The sequence below is a fragment of the Myiozetetes cayanensis genome, unplaced genomic scaffold (genome assembly GCF_022539395.1).
Source record: "Myiozetetes cayanensis isolate MyiCay16 unplaced genomic scaffold, myiCay2020 scf5-8, whole genome shotgun sequence".
Taxonomy (NCBI): domain Eukaryota; kingdom Metazoa; phylum Chordata; class Aves; order Passeriformes; family Tyrannidae; genus Myiozetetes; species Myiozetetes cayanensis.
Window position 1 is genome coordinate 96841563 of NW_026087742.1, and position 24263 is coordinate 96865825.

The window sequence follows — 24263 nt, forward strand, 5'->3', positions numbered from 1 at the left end:
ATCTGTGGGAGGGAAGAAACCTTAAATATGTGAGTGGGGATCATCTAGTTATTTGTGGCATGGTAACAATGTGTATAAAGCTATGATCTGACACGTATGTCAAAGTAATTCCTGTGGACTGACTTCAGGGAAAATGCATTGTAAATCCAACTACTACTCAGTGTGCTTGGGATTCTGATGCAAAGGTAGCTGCCATGGAGCTTTTTTTTCTGGGGCTGTCAGATTATTTATTTTGCAATCATGCTGATTTTCTCTGATTTTAGTTCATTCAAGAGAAGTTATCTTTAGAAAAACAAACAAAAACCAGCACTCTTCCTTTCCTTTGCTTCCCCTTTGCTGAAGCAACCCTCTGTATGTGGGAAATACCATGTTAATTTCTTCAATTGGCAGGATGAATCCAGAAATGCCATTTGTAGTTTCTTGATTTTTTTTTTAATAAAGTTCATCTTACCACAGAGTACGTCATTGTTGAAACTGAATTTTTGTAAGAGGTTTCATCTTTACCAACTTTCCTACCACCAAATTCTGAAACAGCTATTTTTAAAGTGCTTTTTAAAGTGCATTTTTTCAACCCAGAGCTATCAGATTTTCTTGATTTAATATTATCATGGCCATAGCAACGATACAGATGTATTTTAAGCACTCAAATATGAAAAAGGTCTTAACTGTTGTTGCAAATATCTGTCTTGTTCTTCATTGTACAACGATGATTATGCAAAAAGGGGCAGAGGGGTTTATTAATTATACAGCTCCAAGTCTGTTTATGTGGAAGAAGTTATGTGTAAAGTTATACTGGAAGTGGTGCTTTCACTGGCTGCAGTTGCCAACCTTGGTAACTAAAGCTCTTACCACTGTCAGTGCTTCCAGTCTCCAAATAGTGTGGCAGAGAAATCTGAGCCCATTTTACAGATGAGAGATTGAAGAGAAAAGAGTCCGATTGGCTTCCCAGGGCAGTACGTGGCGGGTGTGACAGGACTGGATGTTGGATACAGCTGATGCTGTCCTCAGCCAGAATCTTAGCAGAAAGTGCTCATCCTTTCCAAAGGAGATGAAATTTTCCTTACCAAGACTTACATGGTTTTCAGTATTTTGTTTCTTCTTGTTCTATGTGAAATGCAAACTGTAATAATAAAGACTGGAGTGCTGGAGGAGGGTGCCTCCCAAATTAGCAAGCTATGGTTTCTTATGGAAAACCACCATCCAAGCTATTGATGAAATACAGCCCAGGATAATAAAAGGCTTACCAGGGTTCCAAAGACCTCCATTTACATAAATATGCAGAGACATCTGTTACAGTCATGAGTGACCTGCTGATTTTTAAACCATCAGCAGGGGAAACGTCATCGATTAGCATTGCCTGCAGTAGCAGGTGCTACTTTGGGCAGCAGGAATTACTGAAGAGGTTTTCGATGAACAAAGACGACCTTTCTGCTTGCCAAGAAGAGACATACGGGAAATTGAAAGAAACAGCACACGCCCACGATCTTTCATTTGTAAGACACGATGAGAGCATCACGTGTGCCTCTGTGTCCAAATCTGTACGTCATTAGTTATAGGTATGGTGTGGCTGACAGTGTTGCAAAGTTTATGTCTGAGGAGTACTCATGTTTTTTTGAAACCAAACTACTTATGTCAGATTCCCATTAAATCGTCAAGGTTTAATGGAAAGTGTTCAAAAAAAATTCATCATCCAAGCCCAGTGTTTTTATTACCAGAGTATAAGCCCAAAATAGTAATGTAAAACCATCGTCCTAAAGGTTGCAATTACTTTAGTGAAAAATGGAAGTTTAATTCTTTCTCACCATTAACTGAGACATTATAATATTATAACTTTATATAATGCAAGGATATTTGTATTCCTTGTTGGCTCAAGGTACATGGTGTTCTCTCTCTGGTGTTCTCTCTCTGCTCATTCTCCCCATGCCCTGTTCACTGTGTAACATGGCTTTGTAAGGAGAGTATCTGTCTTCAGCAGATAAATGACCAGACAGAAAACTGGATTTCAAATTTGGGGCTGCACAAAGGTTATGATTTGGTGTGTTATGTGTGACTGTAATTGTCAGCAGTTCTGAGGAAAAAAATGCTCACATGGTAAAAAGGAGCGTCCAAAGAACCTTTGGTAAAGCCACTGAAGGAAAAGAGTTGACATTTGCAAAGCCTCCCAAGATTTAAAATGCTCCCTCTGTGTCTCTCATAATACTGCTCTTTAATTATAATAAAAGGCGCAGTACAGCTTGAGCACTTGATTCACAATATTTAATGGGTGCCTCACACTGGGACATCACAGCTCTAATAACTGTATGAGATCTTTAAATACCTTAGCAATTCCCACCTCTGTTTTGATAACACATTTCATACCAAATGAAGATAAAACAAAACCTGTTCTTTTCTCTCCCTTTGAACAGAGCGTGGATCACACTTCTCGTAGACCTCATCATATTGAGGTTGGGCTAAGATGAGCATAACCAGTGACGAAGTGAATTTCTTGGTGTATCGCTATCTCCAGGAATCGGGTAAATTTCCTGTCTTTCCTCACAACTTCTGGTCATAAATGAAATGGGAAAATTGGCTTTTTGCATGATGTTGCTCTAGGAATGTTGCCTTGAGTGTTTCAGACTAATAAACTAAATATTTCTTGCACAAACCCATATTTCTTTGAAATCGTTGTCTTGAACATAAAAAAAGTGCGAACATGCACAGGTACAAAAGTAAACATTGCAGTTAGGCAAAACAAGGAAGTAAATAACCTTATGTTTTGGTAGAGTTATGTCAACCAAAGTAATTTTTAGCGGCATGGACACAAAGCACATATATGTTGTGTCTTTTTTCTTAGCTACTTATAATTGTCTAAATTGGTTTTATGTTGACTGTTAATGGAAATCTGTTTGCAAATTTCTAATGTTTTAGGATTGTGTTAGGGTAATTATGTATGTAAACTGAGCTGCACAAGGGTTGGCGTGGCTCTGTCTTAATATCACTTCCACTTCTATCTGTTTTCATATTGGAAAATATCACAGGGCTTTTCCTTTTAGAAGGAAATCTTAAAAAACAATTAAATTGAAACTCAGATTTTGTTTCCACAGTCTTGTTTCCACTCTTTGACTGCAGGAAGTAGAAAGTCTCTTAGCTAATGGAAAATATTCTATTAGAGTAGAGATGGTAGGGGAGTTGAGAAACATTGACAAATAATTTATAGGCAGCATCATAGTTTACTTGGTACTGACCCTATGTTTTGTGTTGGTAAAAGTAGAATTGGCTAAAAATACTTCATGTTTCACATGCTGAAACGAACAAAAATTTCTATGAAAAATACATGTCATCCTGTCAGAAGATTTGAAGCCAGTTTTAGAATAAACCCTCCAGACCTGAGAGATGTCTTGCACAGGGGACCAAAATCCCAGCATATTAAAAAGGGTTAGCCTACTTCTGTTGGTCATTATAACTAGCATTCATTAGATATGTTATTTTGAGATATTTCTTCTACTTGCAAGAATGTTTCAATCCCAGAAACCTAAATCTCCACTGAAATTAAGAAGATTTATCATACCTTTTTAGTATTTGGTCTTTTAAAACAGTTCTTTGAGAGTCCAGTTGTGGCCTGTGTTAGCTTTTTTCTATTGTATTCCATTCCACTCCCTAATAACAGAGCTTATAAAAAAATAGTCTAGATCTGGTGTGCAAACAGATGAAAGGAAAAGAAGAACTAACAAAACTAAAAATGTCATCCAGACAAAGTTTACTTTTAAAAATAAGATATTGTGTACCACAGTGGAAAAAGTTTTTAGACGTTAGAGCAGTGCACAGATGGACATAATCAAAGTGTAAAGAATCCTGAAATTATTTTATGTTCATGCATTTGAGTTTTAGGAGATCATACATAACAGTGTGTTAATACAGTAGCTTTTCCTGATGTGAAAAAAGAAAATTAGCCTTTTTCATTCCTCTTGATTCATCAGTAGGTGGATTAGTGTTGTGGTAGTGATTCAGGAGGCTTTACAAAGTCAATCAAGAATGGTAGTATTCTAGGTAACCCATCTCCCACAAGCAAGCAGTCACTTTTACCATTTTACAGAGAAGTTTGCATACAGATTTTCATGTTAATGGCAAGTTGTACTGCTCTTACCTTTGTATCTAGAGGGCCAAAAGTTCCTCTTTTTTTAATCCACACATACTAAACGCATTTTATTTCCACTGTTCTGTTGTATTTTACACATATAAGAGAATGAAAGTTGAGGTGAAATATTTGAAGAAATATTCAAATATGCTTCAAACTGAGCATATTGGAATCTAGATGCTGGGTATGGATTCAGTAGATAAACCTGACAGTTTGTTAGGAATTTCATTCAGCATACAAGAGCTGTAACCAATGATGAATCCACTAATCTGTTTGAAAAGCTTCTCACATTTATTTTTAATCCTTTTTCCTGTTGTCACTGTTTTTTCCAAAGGAATTTTTATATTTGTATTTTCAGACAAAATAGGGTAATAAGACAGAAATTGTTGTACATAATTTTTGCTTTTCTACCTGCTACTGTAAGTGCCACAAGATACAACAGCAGACGAAAGATATTTAATCCAAAGCTTCAGAACTAATGCATGCCAGATTTAAAGGCCTAGTGTTTAAATACAGTCTGAGTTCAAACCCCTACAGTTTAAGGGAGTTTGCCAAAAACAAAGTTATTACATTGATTATTTGTTAACATTAGCTTAACCTAAAGCTTCTAAAAATTGTATTGGACACAGCCATAGTGGTTGTTTACAAGACCATACAAAAGTTCACTTTTTTTTCCCCAGGTATGTGTCATTTAATCTTATCATGTGAAACTTCCAGGCTTTCCCATAAGGTGTAGGCAAATGGTAGGAGGAAGAGTGAAATGATGAAAGGAAATACATATGGTGGAATAACTATATAAAAAACCATAATATCCCTATAATATTTCATGTATTTTGCATCTGCAATGCACAGAAATACTTGAGATTATTTACAACACCAGAAAAAATTATTCTGGTGAGTGCTCTAAGCTTCATTATGAAAATGCTGGCAGATGATTCTAGTAGAAGTTTACCTCTTCTAAAATTGAAGTTAGATGTGAAATTCAGTAATTATATTTCCTCCTTAATTTTCTGTCAGACCAGAAAACTCGCATGGGAGAGTATTAATAGACTGAAACTGTCTAAACCATTATTGTTGCTTTTTAACAAACCTTGGCATACTAAGGAGAGTTTCAGTGAACTGGAAAAAGCAAATGTTGTGCCAGAATTTTTAAAGGTTAAACAAGATGATCCAGGTAACTATAGGTCAAGCAAAATCACTGGAAGGCTGAGACTAAATATCTCCAACAAAGATGAAGGGATGACCTCATGCCAAATGCCAGCCAGCAAGTTTTTATGGATAATAGATCTTGTTAAACAAACTTGATACTGCTTTTTCCAAGATCAGAAATGAAGGTGACAGAGAGAGCTGTGCTGACATTAATACACTTAGACATCTACTTTATGACATTTACTTAGTCTTGTTGACACTGCAGTTAAAAACAAAATGAAATAACAGTGAGTAAAATCAGTGTAATCCAGAGTTACCAAATGGATTAAAAATGGGCTAACAGAGACATCTTGAAAAGTGATTAGAGTTGGGGAGTATTCATCTCAAGAGTTGCTTTTTGTGGGAACTCATAGGAATCTGTTCTTGGCGTTAATGCTCAATAGTTTATCGGTTACCTGGAAGGAAATACGAAATGATTCCCGAGTAAGTTTGCAGATGGAATGAAATAGTAAGTTGTGGCATTTGGTGAGTTATACTGACTGATCGGTGGTTTAACACAAAAAATACAGCCAGGGAGACTTCTTTGGGTTGCCTGCTGCTGGAGAAGATGCCTGGTCAAGGGGCAGTGCAGTCAGATCCCTCCCATACAAGACAGGACTTGGACAAGTTAAGGCTCTAAATGTTTAGCTGTATTAAAATAAGTAAATAGTTGCTTCTTCACATAGGTGACTGTCTCAGTGTTTATCTACCCCCAGAAAAATAAAGCAGTCCGGCATAATTTTCATTTAGGCTCCATGTCTTAATGGCATAGGAATTCCACCACTAAGGGGTTGTCACTTCCACTGAATGACCCCTTCTTGAGGTATAAAGAAAACGAGAGTTTATCTTCAGTTTAAAATTATTGCTTCCTATCCAAGTCAAGTCTTGCAGTGTTTAGTTTTCTTCTTTTTGCATATGAACTTATTTGGTGCACAGTTTTAAGTGGCCAATCTTAAAAGTGCTGAGTACTTCCAAGCTTTGTTTATCTCAGGAGTCAAACTTTAAACTCAGATTATATTTATTTTTAGGTGTCTTGATACAAAGTCTACCTTTAAGTGAAATGTTGGCCCCCATTACTAAAATCAGGTTTAGGTATGTCTACACTAAGAGTGTAAAACCAGTGTTGAGATAGGAGCACACAAAATACTCTTGTGGTGGACATAGTTATACCAACAAAGTTGGTACATTGACAAAAGTGAAACAAGCTATACTGAAGTGGCCACAGTTCTGGCATCCAAATTACATTGATTCAACTTTGTACCTCTTCAAACTCCTGAGAAGCATACTTTTGCTAGCAGCCATTGCTGACACAGAACTTTTATTGGTTTTCTTCTGTTTCTAAAAAAACATACAGAATTCATAATGTACAGTTTTCCTGTTCTGCTTTTCCCAAAAGAAAAACATACATTTATTTGTCTTTTGGAATGAAGGTCAGAACAGTACAATGCAATGAAGAGTAATAAGGCTCCCAGGGAAATTTCTAAGAGTTTGGGGGAGGGGGAGTGGCAAAAAAAAAAAAAAAGGAAATCAAATCTCTCACGTAATTTTTAATCTAAAATGTGCTGTCATCAGTTGCAAGTGACAGATCCCATCATCAGTCCAAATGCTACAATAAACCACCTTCCCTACACAGCCCAACATGTCAATGCAGTTATTAAAGCTTTTAAAAATTTGGTATTTTTGATGCATTGATCAGTTAACTGTGTTCCTTTTCTAGCACTTAAATGCATGTTGCAGTCTAGAATTCTTGTCTGAAAATCAGCTCCCCGGTTGTCTGTGGCTTACACTGTTCTCTAGTAAGGCACTTATTGTAATGGATGTCTGGCAATGACTGGTTAGAGTTAAGATTGTGTAGTAGTTTCCATTTTCACTTCTCCTTTTACTTTTTGGTGTGAATTTCTCTGTGTTTTATGACACACACTTTCTGAGTGTATAATCTGCACCACGTCTAAGACAATAAAAACTCTAGCAAGATGCTTTTGCTAAAAGATGTCAATGACACTTTCAGATGCTGACTTGGGACAACTTACCATTATACGTTAGAATTTTCACTTGTTTTCTTCCCAGCTGTAAAAATGAAGGCAGCTGAAAGCATAGGTCTTTTCCTCCTATAAATTCAGGATGCTAGCAGCACACTCATGGGCTTGGTTCACAATTGACAGATTTTCCTTGTTTTCCTAGAAGATAAGATTCTCAGATTATAAGCACAGATTCAAGGGTATAAAGAGCACAAAGGGCTTCTGTGAATCGCAGCACAAAATCCTTTGTAGTTAGGCATGTGCAAACATGGGTCTTTCCTGTTAACCATATCCAATATATTTTACTGTCATTCTGCCTTTGGAAATTATGAGAGAATACAAAATGTGGATATTCTGAAGCTTTTGGGATTTCACCACTGTGGTGTTGTCCAACTAGATATTAGTGGTCAGAATTGTACTAAATAGTACATTTTGTCCAATGACATTCCTTATTTTTTTGAGAAGGAAGCAACAAAGTTTGAGGGAAAATACCTTTTTTATAGAATCATACTCCTTTTTAATGAAGAAATTTAATACAAAATGTAAATATCATGGTTTTTGGAGGTAAGTTCTCAGGCAATAGTGAATGACTGAATATCAGTATTCTGTTCTTTTGAATTTGTGCCTTATGCAACAGTCCCTACTTATATAAGCCTGTGAAATTTTTCTCTGAAGTCCATACTTTTCCTTCATGAGGTATGGTCAGAGTACTTTTTTGAACAGAGTTCCTGTGTCACAGATGAGAGAAGTGCATGTTGAAAATAATTCAAATTAAGCATAGCATAAAAGATTGGCATATATAGGTCAGCTAAATTTGCTTCAAAGCTAACTGCTTCCTTTGTGTAGGAAGGCTGCTGCTAGGTAGAAGGGGAATGTACAGTGCTTGTTTTTTTCTTAAATTATTAAAATCTATACCTTGAAGAATAATTCATTATAAGAATGAATCACTTGGTCAATAAAGGCATTTGTCCAGTGTGACAGTAGTGTGCAATGATGACAAAGCCAGTGGATAATAATTTTCCTTTTGCCTTTTTTAATGTTTTCTTCCAGTGTGGCTCATTAGGGTGATAGGAGAGTTCAGTCTGGATGGTATCTCAGGATATGACAGAATCAGAGAATAGTTCAGGTTGGCAGGGACCTTTGGAGATCATCTAATCCATCTCCCCTGCTCACAGCATGGTCAGCTGCAGCAGGTTGTTCAGGTCTGTGTCCAGCTGAGTTTTGAATATCTCCCAAGGACTGAGAGTCCACAACCTCCCAGGACACACAGTTCCAATACTTTATCACACTCACAGTAAAAAAGTGGTGTATTTTGGAATTTCGTATATGTTTCATTTGTGCCCATTGCCTCTTGTCCTGTCACTGGGAACCATTGGAAAGAGTCTGGCTCCATCCTGTTTGCACCTCCCTCAGGCATTTATGCACATGGATAAGGTTCTCTTCTCCAGACTGAGCAGTCCCAACTCCTCTTAGCCTCTACTTACATGGCAGATCTTCCTCTGGACTCTCTTCAGTGCATCCCTGTCTCTCTTGTACTGGGGAGCCCAGAACTGGATGCCGTGCTCCAGACATGTCTCACCAGCGCTGAGTAGAGGGCAAGGATCCCCTCCACTGACCTTCTGGCAACACGTTTTGTAGAGCAGCTTAGGATGCTCTTGGCTTTCTTGCTGCAAGGGTGCATTCCTGGCTCATGTTCCAAATCTTTGATATATTGGAAGTTGGCTGTAGAACCAACTTTTGTGTCTTTTCATGAATTATTGTAGATAAATAAAGCCACAGTGTTGTTCAGGGAGTGCAATATGTGTTAAAGCAACCCTTGGATAAGAAAACCTGGAAAGTTTGACCAGAAAATTGGTGTGGTTTAAATCTAAGTGTTTCATAAAAGTCAACTCAGAATTAACATTCTTATATAATGGGAAACCATCTGTAACTATACATATTGCATATAATACAATATAATATATATATAATGCCTCCAGCATAATATGTATGGAGTAAAATAGTGTACTATTAAAAGGGTGTATTAGGGATTTTACTAAACTGCATCTCCTTTTTTTTAATCTCTCCTTCATGTATTTCTTCTAAACTGGGGAGATAGTGACTGTATGATTCCAGAAACAGTGAGACGGACTCTGAATTTGAAATTACGCTTCATAGTTTGAGAACAGATGACTGCTAAAAAGACAAATCCATTTCTAAAATCAGAACTGTATTATTATGCACAGTTTCTGTCTCTGCTAGTAAACATTTATTCTCTTTGTAAATACTAAGTACATTTTAAGAAAATCAGGGTCAACATTAGAAGACAACAAGCTTTATTGGGCTGCAGTTCCCAAACCATTTTCTATAAACTTATCAAAGCTATAGATCTTGGGAAGAATGAAGTTGATAGGTGAAAAGTAAATACTTTTCCCAGCTTCCCTAAAGATAAACAACTTGGTTTCTAAGCCAACAGCACCTGTGCAAGTCAAAACCAATTGCATACTTTTTTCATAGAGCAGTGAATACGTACTAGTAGTGTCAGTTGGTTTCACAGAATCCAAATTTCACAATGGAGATGAAAAAACATTTTTACAGGTAAAGAAGTTATTTTTGTCATGCTTTCTTCTGGTAATATTTTCAGAATAATGTAATAAGCTCTATGAGAGCCATTTTTATGTGGTTTTATATGCACAGAGATTTGTGACCAGATATCTCTTTATATATATATATATATATATACACATATCATAGAATCATAGAATTAACTGGGTTGGAAGAGACCTCCAAGATGATCAAGTCCAACACTTAATCCAACCCCACTGTGATTACTAGATCATGGCACTCAGTGCCACATCCAGCCTCATCTTAAAAACCTCCAGGGACGGTGAATCCACCCACCTCTCTGGGCAGGCCATTCCAATGCCTGATCACTCTCTCTGTAAAGAACTTCTTTCTAATATCCAACCTAAACCTCCCCTGGCAGAGCTTAAGCCTGTGCCCTCTTGTCCTAGTTGCTGATTGCCTGGGAGAAGAGACCGACCCCCACCTGGCTACAACCTCCTCTCAGGTAGCTGTAGAGGGTGATGAGGTCAACCCTGACTAAACAACCCCAGCTCCCTCAGCCTCTCCTCACAGGACTTGTGCTCAAGTCCCTTCACCAGCCTCATTGCTCTTCTCTGGACCTGCTCCAGCACCTCAATGTCTTTCCTGAACTGCCCAGAACTGAACACAGTTCAGTGGCCTCACCAGCACTGAGTACAGGGGAAGGATCACTTCCCTGCTCCTGCTGGCCACACTGTTCCTGATCCAGGCCAGGATGCCATTGGCCTTCTTGGCCACCTGGGCACACTGCTGGCTCATGTTCAGCTTCCTGTCAATCCAAACCCCGCAGACCCCTTTCCATCTGGTTGCTCTCCAGCCACTCTGTCCCCAGCCTGTAGCGCTGCAGGGGTTGTTGTGGCCAAAGTGCAGGACCCGGCACTTGGCCTTGTTGAACTTCATCCCATTGGAGTCAGCCCAACTCTCCAGCCTATCCAGATCCCTCTGCAGAGCCCTCCTGCCTTCCAGCTGATCGACACTCCCTCCCGACTTGGTGTCATCTGCAAATTTGCTGATGATGGACTCAATCCCCTCATCTAGATCATTGATAAAGATGTTAAACAGGACTGGGCCCAGCACTGATCCCTGGGGGACACCACTGGTGACCGGTCGCCAACTGGAGGCAGCCCCGTTCACCAGCACTCTTTGGGCCCGGCCCTCCAGCCAGTTCCTAACCCAGCACAGAGTGCCCCTGTCCAAGCCATGGGCTGCCAGCTTTTCCAGGAGTATATTATGGGAGAGAGTGTCAAAGGCTTTGCTGAAGCCCAGATAGACACATCTACAGCCTTCCCCTCATCCACCAGGTGGGTCACCTGATCATAAAAGGAGATCAGGCTGGTCAGACAGGACCTGCCCCTCCTAAACCCTTGTCCATCCTGTAGGTGCTGTGTGATTGCACTCAGGATGATCTGCTCCATAACCTTGCCAGGCACTGAGGTCAGGCTGACAGGCCTGGAGTTTCCCGGGTCCTCCTTGCAGCCCTTTTTGTGGATCAGCGTGACATTCACCAACTTCCAATCATCTGGGACCTCCCCAGAGAGCCAGGACTGTTGGTAAATGATGGAGAGCAGCTTGGCAAGCTCTTCTGCCAGCTCCCTCATCACCCTAGGATGGATCCCATCTGGTCCTGTGGACTTGTGTGGATCCAGGTGGCTCAGTAAGTCACTGACTATTTCCTCCTGGAATACAGGGGGGCTGTTTGGCTTCCTGTCCCTGTCTACCAGCTCCAGAGGACAGTTGTCCCAAGGGCCATCTGTTCTGCTGGTGAATACTGAGGCAAAGTAGGTGTTAAGTACCTCAGCCTTCTCCTCATCCCTGTTAACTATGTTCCCCCCCAAGTCCAACAAGGAATGGAGGTTTTCCTTGCCCCTCCTTTTGTTATTAATGTATTTATAGAAGTGCTTTTTGTTATCCTTAACAGAAGTAGCCAAATTGACTTCAAATTGCGCTTTTGTCTCTCTAATTTTCTTTCTGCATGACCTAGTTATACTCCTAAACTCATCCTGAGTAGCCAGCCCTATTTTCCATAGTCTGTAAGCTCTCTTTTTATCCCTGATTTCCTTCAGAATCTCCCTGTTCAACCAAGCTGGTCGTCTACCTCGCCGGCTTGCCTTTTGGCACACTGGTACAGCCTGTTCCTGTGCACTCAAGACTTCCTTCTTGAAGCACGTCCATCCCTCCTGTAACCCCTTGTTTTCAAGGGTTTTTTCCAAGGGTGTACTCTGGACCAGTCTTCTGAACAGGCCAAAATCTGCCCTCTGGAAGTCCAGTGTGGAGGTTTTATTGGTGGCCTTCCTTGTATCCCTGAGCATTGCAAACTCTATTATTTCATGGTCACTGTGGCCCAGACAGCCTCTGACCACTACATCTCCCACCAGCCCCTCTCTGTTTGTAAACAACAGGTCTAGTGGGGCCCCACCCCTGGTAGGTTCATTTACCAGCTGGAGCAGGAAATTATCCTCTATACACTCCAGGAATCTCTTAGACTGCCTCTTCTCTGCCGTGTTGAGTTCCCAGCAGATATCTGGCAGGTTGAAGTAGCCCACAAGAACAAGGGCTGGCAATTTTGAGACATCTGCCAGCTGCTTGTAGAATAATTCATCCCCTTCATCATCCTGGTTGGGTGGTCTATAACAGACTCCCATTAGGATGTCAGCCTTCCCCCTGATTCTGATCCACAGGCACTCAACCTTGTCATTGGTGACCTCAAGTTCTACAGAGTCAAGGGACTCTAACATATAGAGCCACGCCTCCACCTCTCCTACCCTGCCTGTCCTTTCTGAAGAGCTTGTAGCCATCCATGGCAGCACTCCAGTCATGCGAGTCATCCCACCACGTTTCTGTGATGGCAACTACGTCACAGCTTTCCTGCTGCATGATGGCTTCCAGCTCCTCCTGTTTGTTACCCATGCTGTGTGCATTGATGTATTTGCACTTCAGCTGGGCTGCTGATTTTACTCTTAACTCAGGCTTTTCATCCCTGGGCTTCTCTTTGGAGAGCCTGGATTCAACCTCTTCCCCCTTCAAACCTAGTTTAAAGCCCTCCTGATGAGCCCCGCTGACTTATGGGCTACAGTCCTTTTGCCCCTCCTAGATACATAAAGCCCATCTGATTTAAGAAGACTGGGTACTGTGGAGTTTGCCCCATGGTCAGAAAATCCAAAATTTTGAGGGTGGCACCAATCCTTTAGCCACCTGTTGATAAGGTAGGCTTTCCTACACTTCTCCTCGTTCATCTTGTCATTCATTCCCGCAAGTACAGGAACTGAGGCAAATACTACCTGTGTGCCTGTCCCAATATATATAAACAATAGTTTCAAATGTTTTGTGGTGGAGTTCAAGCAGGTCCTTTTGAAAACTTCTGTTCATTCTACCTGTTTATCTTGCATAAGACCAAGATAAATGCTGTGTAAGAAAGCAATACTTTGTGCAGAATTTTTAAGTTCATGGGAAGGAAAGAAATCCAGTGAGTATTTCCTGCTTACCTCGTAGTAAGGTAGGTCTCGTCACAGTTTTCTAAACTTGGCTATTTTGATTTTACATTGGCCCAAAAGTTGCTGTTTGTTGAATCTTGGACACTGAGCAAATGCGCTGATTCTTAAGTTATACAAACATAAACAATTACACCTTTGCGAACTTAATCCATAGCACAAGTTTTGTTTCTGATCACTTTGTGTTCTGTTTTTTAAAGCTTGCATAAATGCAGCATGTTTGGGGTACTAAGAAAATACCATGTTGGGTGGAAGACAGATGTCTAAAGGTCAAGAAAAAAAACAGTGCAGTGCTACATGTTTGTCATTTTACTGCCTTTCATTATGAGCCACCACTTCCAGGTGTATATTAGAACAGAGAGAAGAACATAGCTGAAGGGCAATATGTATGACTGTGAAAGTCTCTTATAAATGTGATCCTTAAAAGTCTCTTTCTTTGGGTGTTTAGGTGCACAAACATGGCTAAAAGATAACAGCATCCCATTAATTCAAAGGAAAAGATTTTTTTTTTCCTTGCTGTGGCCTTTGTAAGCAGCTTCAAAACTTGCCCATAGTTGCATTAAATTGCTAGATCTGTGTTGATATTTATTTGCAATTGTCATTCCAATTTACACAGAGTGAATGAAAACGGGGATTATTTCAGACCTTGTTTTCAAGAGATTTTTATAAGTTCCTCTTTCCATTGGTCATGTTCTGTTTTCTATCTGCATTCTATTTCTCTTTTTGTTGATTTGCAGCCCTCAGAAAGGTTTAAACAGTGTGTGCCAAGTACTGCTCATCAAAAGATCATTTCCAAGTTGTATTAATCTTTTCCAACATATTTTCCTGCATGAAAAAAGAAAAAAAATACCTGCCAAAAACATTCTTTGGCACATAATGAAATAATTTTGGGTAGCAGACATTTACTCTGAATTCTTGGCAGAAGGGGAACAGGTCAAATATCCAAGAAAAAAAGGGTGTAACATTTAATATTAGTGAATAATGGCTTCTACAAAACTTTGGGTAACTAGGCATACTGTAATTTTACCTACAACTAGCAATCCTTTCTTTTTATTTCCCAGGAACTGTGAAAGCGCTTGTAATACAGGACACATTTCCCAGGGTTCTGGAAATAATTTTAATCATTCAGCAATCCTAATCTTGAAACAAATGTACAAGCCCTATTGTTCAGCTGATTTTTCTAAAAATATATTTCAACTGCAGTTCTCTATTTTAAATTGCTAATGTATGTCCTTGTTAAGCCCTTTATGTAATTGCAAAGGTAAGACTTCAAAATAAGCAGACACTGCCAAAAACAGAGAGGCACTCTAGGATGTGTTACTGAGAAAGAAAAAGCTCAGCTAAGAGAAGAATCTCAGTCTGCTGTGAATAATAAGCAAGATGTGGCATAGGATTTTTGTCCACCTTTGTTTTTTAACTATTAGTAGAGTCTTATCAGTGGCTTGAGGCACCAGTCACTTATTAACTGCAACCAAACATATTTCACAGAAGCTGGTATCCTTTTTGTGTAGCCTTTGCATGTACATACACTGGGGGTTTATGACCATATTTTTATGGACACATAATTAAATTTAGACAGAAATCTAAGGAGAAGCAGGATAGGGATCCATATTACATTCTCAGTTCTCACACAGTATCATGTGGAAGGGGGGATACTAGGCTAAGATGATAGCTGCAGTCAAGTATGGTGAAGAACATCATTGTAATTCTCTTGGGCCATGGCAAGAAATTACATCATTTACCCCAAGAAGTAAATTAACATTAGGTCTCAAATTAAGAAAATACAGTTGCTCTGAGTTAAGCTGTTTGCTTCTGGTTTTGCATCCACGAATTGCATTCAAATCTACCCTTAGTGATACGTGTCCCTTGCTCTTCTCTACCCTGGTAAATCTAGACCTACAGAAGTCTTATTTAACATTAACTATTTTGTTTGTACATTAGTATTTGGAGGAAATTACCTTGTTAGTCGTCATATTTCACTGGGGTTTTTTGTGGATTTTTTTTTTCACCTGCCCTGGCAGGGCTCTAATTTATTTCAGAACACCACATTGCACCACTCTGCCATTCTTGCCTTCCTACTTGGATGTCACTCCCAAGACCCAGATGTCAAACTCGAGCTGAATGTTTTTCCATTGGTTGCATCTGATTTCTTTGGCAAGCAGTTGTGCAGGCAGCTGTGGAGTTACTTGAGTTTGGTAACATGGTAAAGCAGCTGATGGGATTGTGTGGGGATGTCTGTTCCTCCTACATGTGATTTTCTTTTGACTTATAATGCAGTGGATTGTTTCTACTTGATGTTGTCTAAATCTCCCACGATTTTTGCCCATATACCCGTTTATAGTCATAAAGGATGACTTTCCTTTGCCCCTCACAACCATCTTTTCTTTTTCCCCCTGCAGCCTGTACAGCTGTAGTCAGCTCTTACATGTCCTCCATTCTTGCATGAATTGTACTTTGGTAAAAGCCTAAGCAGTAGTGCCAGGTACAAGACGTACCTTAAGAAAACAGGCACTTGTGCATTTAGAAAACTTGAGATTGCCAGTGGATCCCATTATAGCAGCTGCAGGTTGATTTTAATAGTTTCTAAAGCCTTACTCATTTTTGTATACTGTACCTGCCTGTATCCTGTACCAAAAAAAAAAAAATAAAAAAAGTCAGGGATTGTCAGATCGTTTATACCTTCTCTTTTTTTTTTTCTCCTTCCTTTCTATTGAGGTAGTAACGTCACTAATTTAGTCATTTCCAGAAATTGAACCTAAGGTGTCTGTATTTTCAAATCTTGGTCTGGACTGCTTGAGTTAAAGAAATAGGAAAATTTACTGAAGGAATAACACAGACCTCCATATGAAATCTTACTGATTTCCAGGACAGAGGACCACACTTGAGCATTAGTTATACAAAGATTTGTACTCAGTGTGGGGATAAAGGCTGTTTGTCATAAAGATGCTTGAAGAGTGTGTAAAAGGCAATTTGATGTTCATAATTCTTTATTCTCTTACAGATGTTTCAGTGAAGGATCTTACAGTGTGAATTATTAAACTGAGTAATTTGCAAAGAACTTAAAAACAGCTGGTTTTTAAAAAATTATTTAAGCAGCATACTATTTGGATTTACCAGAGATAACTAAGTCCAGTTCACAAACAGAAAACTTGCACAGTGTTATACAGATCACTTAACTATTGCTTATCAGGGCATCACTCCTGAATAACCAGCAAAGACTGCAAGAGTTCAGAAGTCATTGCTTCCACAGACCCCTCTTTGTCTTTCCCTGCACCGGTACAGCCACAGCAGTAGGTGCTGTAGGTGTAACAATTCAAGACTGCAGTTTAAAAAAACCTCGCTTTTTGCGGTGCTAAAAGGCTCAGAAACTGAAAGGAGCACTTGGTGCATGTCAGTTAACTGAGCTGCAATTGCCAGAGGAGCTGGCCTGGGGAATACTCAGCACCACCCCAGTTGCCAGCCTAGAAGGAGGAATGTTTTGCTCCCAGAAGAGCTGAGGCACATCTCTGGAGAAGAAAGGTCATTTCCCAGGCTGCGTGGCTGCCCAGTTGTCTTTCCTACACCTACATTTGAGAGGCATTTCTACTGTGAGCCAGGCATGTTGCAAACAATTAAAACTATGTAGCCTGCAGGTCAAACAAGCACACAAAGAAAATCATTATGTTCATTAAATAAAACTTAGTCATTTTATGATCAATGACAAATCTAGTTTTAAAGGAAGGCCATTTTTAACTGAAAAAGGAGCAGCCAAAGGAAAAAAAAGTCTCTATCATCTCCATTTTTGCAGTTATAGCAAAACCTATCAGTGAAATTTTGCAGAACACGGTCTTACATATGCATTTTTTGGCACTGCCTAGGGCAAGAATTCCCAAATGACTGTGTATGTACCACTGAGAGTATATACAGACACCTCGGTGTGGGAAAAGATGCAGCACAGAACTGGAACCTGTTACCACTGTCAGTACAGAAAAGTGTGGGAATCTCTCAATGAGGAATTCCGCTCAGTTTTCAAGTCTTGTTTTTGACTTGCATAACAATTTTTGGGTTGGGGGGTCATTTAAGTAATTTTTTCTGTATTCATTGTTTCCTCTCTGCTTTTATGCTCTGTAAAATGATTCAAACCCAACTATTCCACAGTTAATAGATCATTTCCATTCATACCAAGATTGTCCCAAGATCTTCACTGTTCATTGGGATATATTTTTCATGTATAATACCGTACTTACAGATTATGCACAGTTTGGTGGTTTCTGTTTTCTCATCTTTTTTAAGGCAGAAAAAATCTGGAAGCATTCTCTCAAGTCTTCTGAAAGATGTAGTTCCAGGCACTGGTCGTGTCACAGCACAAGTGATTGTCTGGGTCACTGCTATGAAACCCGTTCAGTGTGTGGCCGTGCTTTCTCCTCTTCAGCGCTTTGCGTTTACGTCTTTAACCTTAAAAGCTCAGAGTCTCATTGCATGTGTCCTCAAAGGGTTTATTACATTAAGATTTCATTTACTGGTGCTATTTGAATAGAAATTATTGTTTTATAGAGTGATTATTACAGTCGCCAAAATGGCAGAATTTATGAGAAAGAATGCATATAGACACAGATTTGTAACTTTCATTCATTTCACTGCTGCTACAGCATTTTCAGTTTGTGTCTACTGTAATTTCACATCATCCCTACCACATCCTTTCTTCAGATCCTGACTTGCAGGGGCACCTTCTGTCTCTCTTCATGCTCCTCAACTGCCTTGACAGACTGGAAGTGGGGTGGTGCTTGTGTTTCAGATTTGCTTCTCTAGTGTGGTTTTATGAAATTAGAAAGAGGGCCAAGTCAGCAAGCTAACATTTTTGAAAAATTGCCTTTGTTTAATGGAAATCACCTCTTTTGTAAGACTGAACTATAGAGCTGCAACTTTGCTATGTATTTCATTGTACGTTGATGACATCTGGTAAATATAAAAGTAAAGCTCAGGTGATTCTTGAGTGTTACCAGAAAACTGATGTAGGTACAGCTTCATTGAGGAGGTTGTTAACTGTGTGTTACTTTTTAAAGCAGTCTACTTTCATATGAGCCTGCTATATGCTCCAGTAATACAAGAAATCAAGAGGGAATTAGCTGTCAGTTGGAGGACTGGTTAGCATGTTTCTGATGTGTTTGTTTGGTTTTCTTTTAATTACAATTGTATGGGAGGATTTTTTCAAGAGTGGTGAGAAGCACCATGTCCAGCAGCACCCACTTAAACAGTTTTGCTTCACTGATGTTTCAGTATTTGGATCTTCTCAGATAAGTCTTAGGAAAGTTTGTCACAACTGCTGGAGGTGTGTGGGTGAGGTTGCTCTTCAGTGACAGGGTAGCCAGAAGTTTTGTGTTTCTTCATCTAACAGGTGCTTTGGTAATAGTTTCTTAGCATCTAGAGAAATATTAAGATAACAAGATTTGTTGCAATAACACAACTGGGTTTTGTATTGAGAAGTTGTTTATCCCACATGAAGTGAGGCGAGATGTGTTTCAGATTTGCATCTCTTTGGGCATGTGGCAACTCAGTACTGGACAAAGAGGTTAGCTGTGTTCCACAATCATTTGTCTCCTGGCAAAGAAGGGGCTTAATATGTGGTAGCAGACAACTAAAAAGTCTCTAAGATACCAAATGTAATAATGAGAGGTAAAAAGTCATAGTTAAAATTATGCCTACCATAGATCCTTAGTCGTGATTTTCCAGGTTTTTTTCATTTTCTATCCGTGTTTGTTGATTGCCATTTTCATGCCATCCACCTGTCGTTTTAATCAGAGACCGTGTTACAGTTTGCTGAGCTGGTGACTTACAAACTAGCTGCTGGGGTTTTTAGCAGCCACCTTCAGTGCTCTTGAACAACAGCTTCATTTTCCCATTCTTGCATAGACTTGCTGATTTATCTGTCACATGTTTTTTTTAAGTCCATTCTTTTTTAAGAAAGTTTTTTTACTGTTGTTGATTAATTGAAAAAACACATAAATATAAATTAAGAGGAATCTGATTCTCTAATTCTGTTTGGTTGCATGCCATGTATTTATAGATAGACGTAGAGATTTCAGTGTTCAGTGATCAGGCACTGGATCTCTCAGGCACAGGCTGTGTATGCTTGATGCTTGATTTCTTCCTCAGTGTGGTGCCCAGTAATGTGCCCAGATATCCTACAAAACTAACAACAAGGGAAAAAACTGCCCTGCAGGTCTTATAGTCTGTTTTGGGTGCAGCAGGGGGTCTGGCAGCTCATAAACTAGACCAGAACATAAAGAGCAATACAGAATAAGGATTGGAACAGGGATTAGATAAATGACACTGCAGTTTTTCAGGTGGTTTTTTTCCTGTGCTTTATTTTCATGCCTTGTAATCCTGCATGATTCTGTTCATAGGAGGACCTGCCACTTCCTAAAAAATGTCCAAAGCATCCCAAGCATTCCCCAAAACTGACAGAGTGCCAGGAAGGGAAGTAAGGCTTGGGAAGGGAGAGGATGGAGGTTGTTACCAGGAAAAAGAGAAAAGCAGCAGCAAAACAAAATGTGTAGTGGGGGAAGGAGAGAATCACAGAGAAATACATACCTCAGTTTCAGTGCCTGTGGTGGGAGGCATTCTGTTTCTCAGCTTGTTTTTGTTAGCTGTCTATGTTCATAATTGAGCTAGCTGCAAAAAGGATGTTGAAAAGAGAGAAAAAAAGCATTACTGTGGCACGAGCCCAAAATCGCATCCCCAGCCTGCACACAAGTGGACATTGCAGTGATAGGGGGGAAATCCCTTAACGGACAAAACTATAAATGAAACTACTGTTGACAAGGGGAAGAGGCACAGCTATATTTAACGGAAGTATTTTCATTTGAAAGCAGCTGCCTTTTTTTTTCTTCTTTTCTTTTTTTCTTTTTTTTTTGGCTTTGTTTTGTTTTTTTTTTCTTGTCTAGTTGGTGGAGACCGTGAGGGCTCTTCCTGTTTGAGACAGTGCATGGGTGGTTTCCCCAAGGCTTTTAATGTTAGATTAATGCTCTGGAGACAGTGTGATGATAAATGGGTTCCTACAGTTATATCTACATCCTGTTCCCCCTCCCCCCTCCCGCAGCTGCCCCTACGTGCAGTCGCTCTGCAGCACTTGCCTTCATACCCAGCAACAGTTCTGAGCAGCTTCAGCCAGCATTTAAGGCAACACTCTTTAAAATTTGTCCACCAGAATTCTTTGATTTTTGGTGCCATCACCTTCATTGCTGCTTATTTACTCAGACAATGACAAAAATGAATTCTGGCTAAAATACAGGCTGCCACACTGGCTTGTCGTGTGCTGCCTGGCAGATCCAAATTAATTACTTTTGCTGTTACTGTTCATATACAGAAAATGGGTCTTTCTGTAGTTTCACATTTTAATGGTAATGCTCTGCCCATCATAGTGTACTCAGCAATAAATGAGAGAATTTTAAATCCCTGGTATAAGGGAATGGCTCCCCTATGTCAGCTGCATCTATGCCTGGATTTTATACAACTTGCACTCTGGTAGGGATTTAAGTGTGCAGCTTCAGCAAACACCCAGCACTGAAATTCAGCAAGGGAAATGGAGATTTGAGGCACTTTTTTTTTAGCAGAACCTGCCTTGTGGCAGTTGCTGGTTTTTATGTGTTTTGGTTTGGGGCTTTTTTTGTTTCAGTTGGTGCAGTTATTTTTCTCTGCCTGCATTTCCATTTCTTTACACCTCCCCAGGTGGTGGGGGATGGGCAGTCAGGATGGCTCTGGTTGACCTCCCAGGCTCCGTGCAGCCAGCCCACGTCCTTCTGCTTACACGGCAGCCTCTCTCAGATCTCAGGACAGAATTATTTTTAGACCATGAAGGTGTATCTGACTGGTGCATTTAGATTTCATGTCATGGCTTCCTTTTCCTGCTCTCAGGTTTCTCCCACTCGGCCTTTACCTTCGGTATCGAGAGCCACATCAGCCAGTCCAACATCAACGGAACACTAGTGCCACCTGCCGCACTCATCTCCATCCTCCAGAAGGGGCTCCAGTATGTGGAGGCTGAGATCAGCATCAACGAAGTAAGTACCACCAACCCCCTCCCCCTGTGCCACCGCCACTGCCACCGCTGGCCAGCACTCTGGAACGTGCCGAGCAACACATCCCAGCAGCCCAGAGACTCTTGATCTGCTTTCATTTTATTCCTCGTACCTCACCCCATCACCAGCAGAGAGCTGAAAAACTCTGAGGTAGAGACGTATTTCAGTTTTTAGCTGTGGCATTGAGGCCTTCTTTGTGCCGTTTAAATGGATATTAATGGTGTTTCTGCTACCCCAGTCAACAGATGTGGGGTTCAGCAAAAAAGAAAAGCCACCTGTGTTTTTACATTGTCGTGTTTTCAAGGTCACAGCAGAATTTGGCAGGGAAAACGTGCAGTGTAGTTTAAAACTTCACTCCCTGACACCTCCTAGCAGGCAGGACTGCTTGCAAGCCATGAGAAGCTTGATCAAAAATCCATGGAGGTCACTGGAGAGTGATTTCAGTGACTTTGACTCAGATCGTGTAAGACCAGGCATCCTGTACGTGGCGAAACCGGTGTTTGCAAATTCTGATTGTGTCCGGGGTGCAGGGGATTGTATGTGCAGCAGGTCTGTGGGGATTGTATGAGCAGCCACAAAGTGTCTGTTCTCCTTGAACTGCCAGGGGAAACAAAGAAGGGATGTGGGAAAAGCCAGTGGTTTTGCCCTGCCAACCTTAAAGACATGATGCTTTGAGAGGTAGTGAAGCATGACAGATAAGCAAGCACTGCTTTACAAGATATTTACCATAGATATTTGTGATTGACAGACATCTGTAATAAATATTAATACAAAAAAGCTGTTGCTTTTTCCTCTATACCTGAATGTAGCATGTGAACAGCATGGGGCAGAACAAAGGATATAAAATAAAGAAAAGGTGGTGTTGTTTGAAATGTGTAGTTTGAAAACTCTTTTCTTTTTATCCAGACATTCTGTCTGGTTTTCTTTTTATGACTCGATAATCACATATAAGATTTGTGTATGTGTTATTTTGTAATTGGGTAATGGCATTTGACATTCACGCCAGGCTGCACTTTGATGCAGTTGTAATAACAAACTGGTGTTAGGAAGCTGTCCCAATTTGCTGCTGCTTAACATTTTGCCCCATACCTGAAGTTGGAGCCACACAGTTAGAAACCTACAGCTGTGAACAGCACCTACATCAATTCAGGATGTATGACACCTGTAGGGGCCTGCTTTTCATGCGTCCAGCTTCAGAATTGCCCTGAATTGAGAGAATAATTTTAAAATATACCTGTTGTCACCGTTAAGGTTTATGTTGCCCTCATCATGGTTTGATTCAAGTTGAATAAGGCCCTGAGCAACCTGGTCTTAGTGGAAGGTGTCCTTGCCCATTGGCAGGGCTTGGAACTAGATGTTCTTGAAGTTCCCTTTCAACCCAAGCCACTGTATGGTTCTGTTCAAATACATACTCTTAAATATGTTACAGCAAAGCAAAGGCCATTTTTGCTACAACTGAATGCCGGTAAGGGCTATGTATATGCTTCTCTCTGTGTTACTTTTCTACCTGTATTACTTAAGAGTGGCAAGTAATCGGTAAACTACTGTGTATAATCTGTAAACTAGTGTGTATAAAATTATTGTTTCTGGTGTGTTGAGGGCAGTCATAATCCAGTGAGCAGTTTTACAGTTGAAAATGTAAGGTGGCAAAATCCATTGACAAACCTTTTGTTTATTGCCTAGCAAGGATTTGAGTCAATATTCAAATAAATGTCAGCAGAGAAATTTACATTAAAAAATGTTGAGGATAAAGAGAGATTATATTTTTCTTGTCTGATGACTCTCTTTTCTTCACCATGAGGAAACAAATATATGTTATCTTTATATTTTAATTTTAAGGGGTAGTTCAGTGACTAGTCCAGCAGAAGCATACCAGTCAGGCAGACAGCTACTTTTCCTTATTAATTTTTAGTACCTATTGAAAATTATATTGTTTACCAGTTACATCATCTATCCATACCCTAATCTTATCTGCTATTTCTCAAGCACAAATCTTTCACTGCTGGACCATTATTATTTCAAAGAATTAAAGGGAGTTTGCAGAAGATTGGTAAAATGGCACTTTATAAAGACTGGTAAAATATTTTTCCTGTACTTAATAGGAAAGTGAAAGAAAAGCTAAGTAGGTATAGCAGTTGTTGACCTGAGTCTGTGTTAAGTCTTAAAAAACATCCTTTAAAAATTTATCCAATTAGTTGTTAAATCTGAAGCCTAATTTACAGAAATCAAAATAAAAGTCATTACTATGAATAAAAGTATTGGAATAAATGAAAACTAATGGCAGAGCTGTCCTTTGCAACCAGCTGCAACGGGTGGTGCTAGGCTGATGAACACTGCGTAAGAAACCACTGATTTTGTGCATACATCATGTTTTGGCTGAGTTTCATTATTCATCAGCTTCTTCCATTCCATTCCTATGCTCCTGCAAGTGCAGGAAGACAAACAGTTTAATGAAAGTCTGTTTGCCTTTGTCATGGCTTTAGCCATGGCTCTTTTTTTCCAAATAGAAAACAAAGTGAAACCTTCTGTCATCCATCAGACATATTTTTTTCCCACAGCATAATTTCTGTTGCATCTGTAAAGCATTTATATAGTTGGATTTTCTGTAGAAATACTTCTTCACTGAACAGATTTCTAAGTGGACCATGAGTACCATCGTCATGGATCTGAGAGAGAGCCGGTCCAGTCATGTGGCACTGTTGGTTAAGTCAAAGTACAGTATCTTCACACAACCTGGTTTTGTTTCCCTACATCATTAACCTCTTTGTCAGCCTCAGTGGTGACAATCCTAAACTTGGGGTTTTGCTTCTGCTCG

At 39.9% G+C, this 24263-nt stretch overlaps 1 protein-coding gene across 2 annotated transcripts in view; it reads left to right on the forward strand.

Annotated features, from left to right (window-relative positions):
* TBL1X (transducin beta like 1 X-linked) overlaps positions 1-24263 on the forward strand; it is a 196078-nt gene that overhangs the window by 139398 nt on the left and 32417 nt on the right. For both annotated transcript variants that reach the window (XM_050332393.1, XM_050332394.1), the window contains exons 4-5: positions 2406-2513; positions 21285-21430. In XM_050332393.1, coding sequence (XP_050188350.1) covers positions 2456-2513; positions 21285-21430 — 204 coding nt within the window. In that variant the 5' untranslated portion in view covers positions 2406-2455. The remainder of the gene's footprint in view (positions 1-2405; positions 2514-21284; positions 21431-24263) is intronic.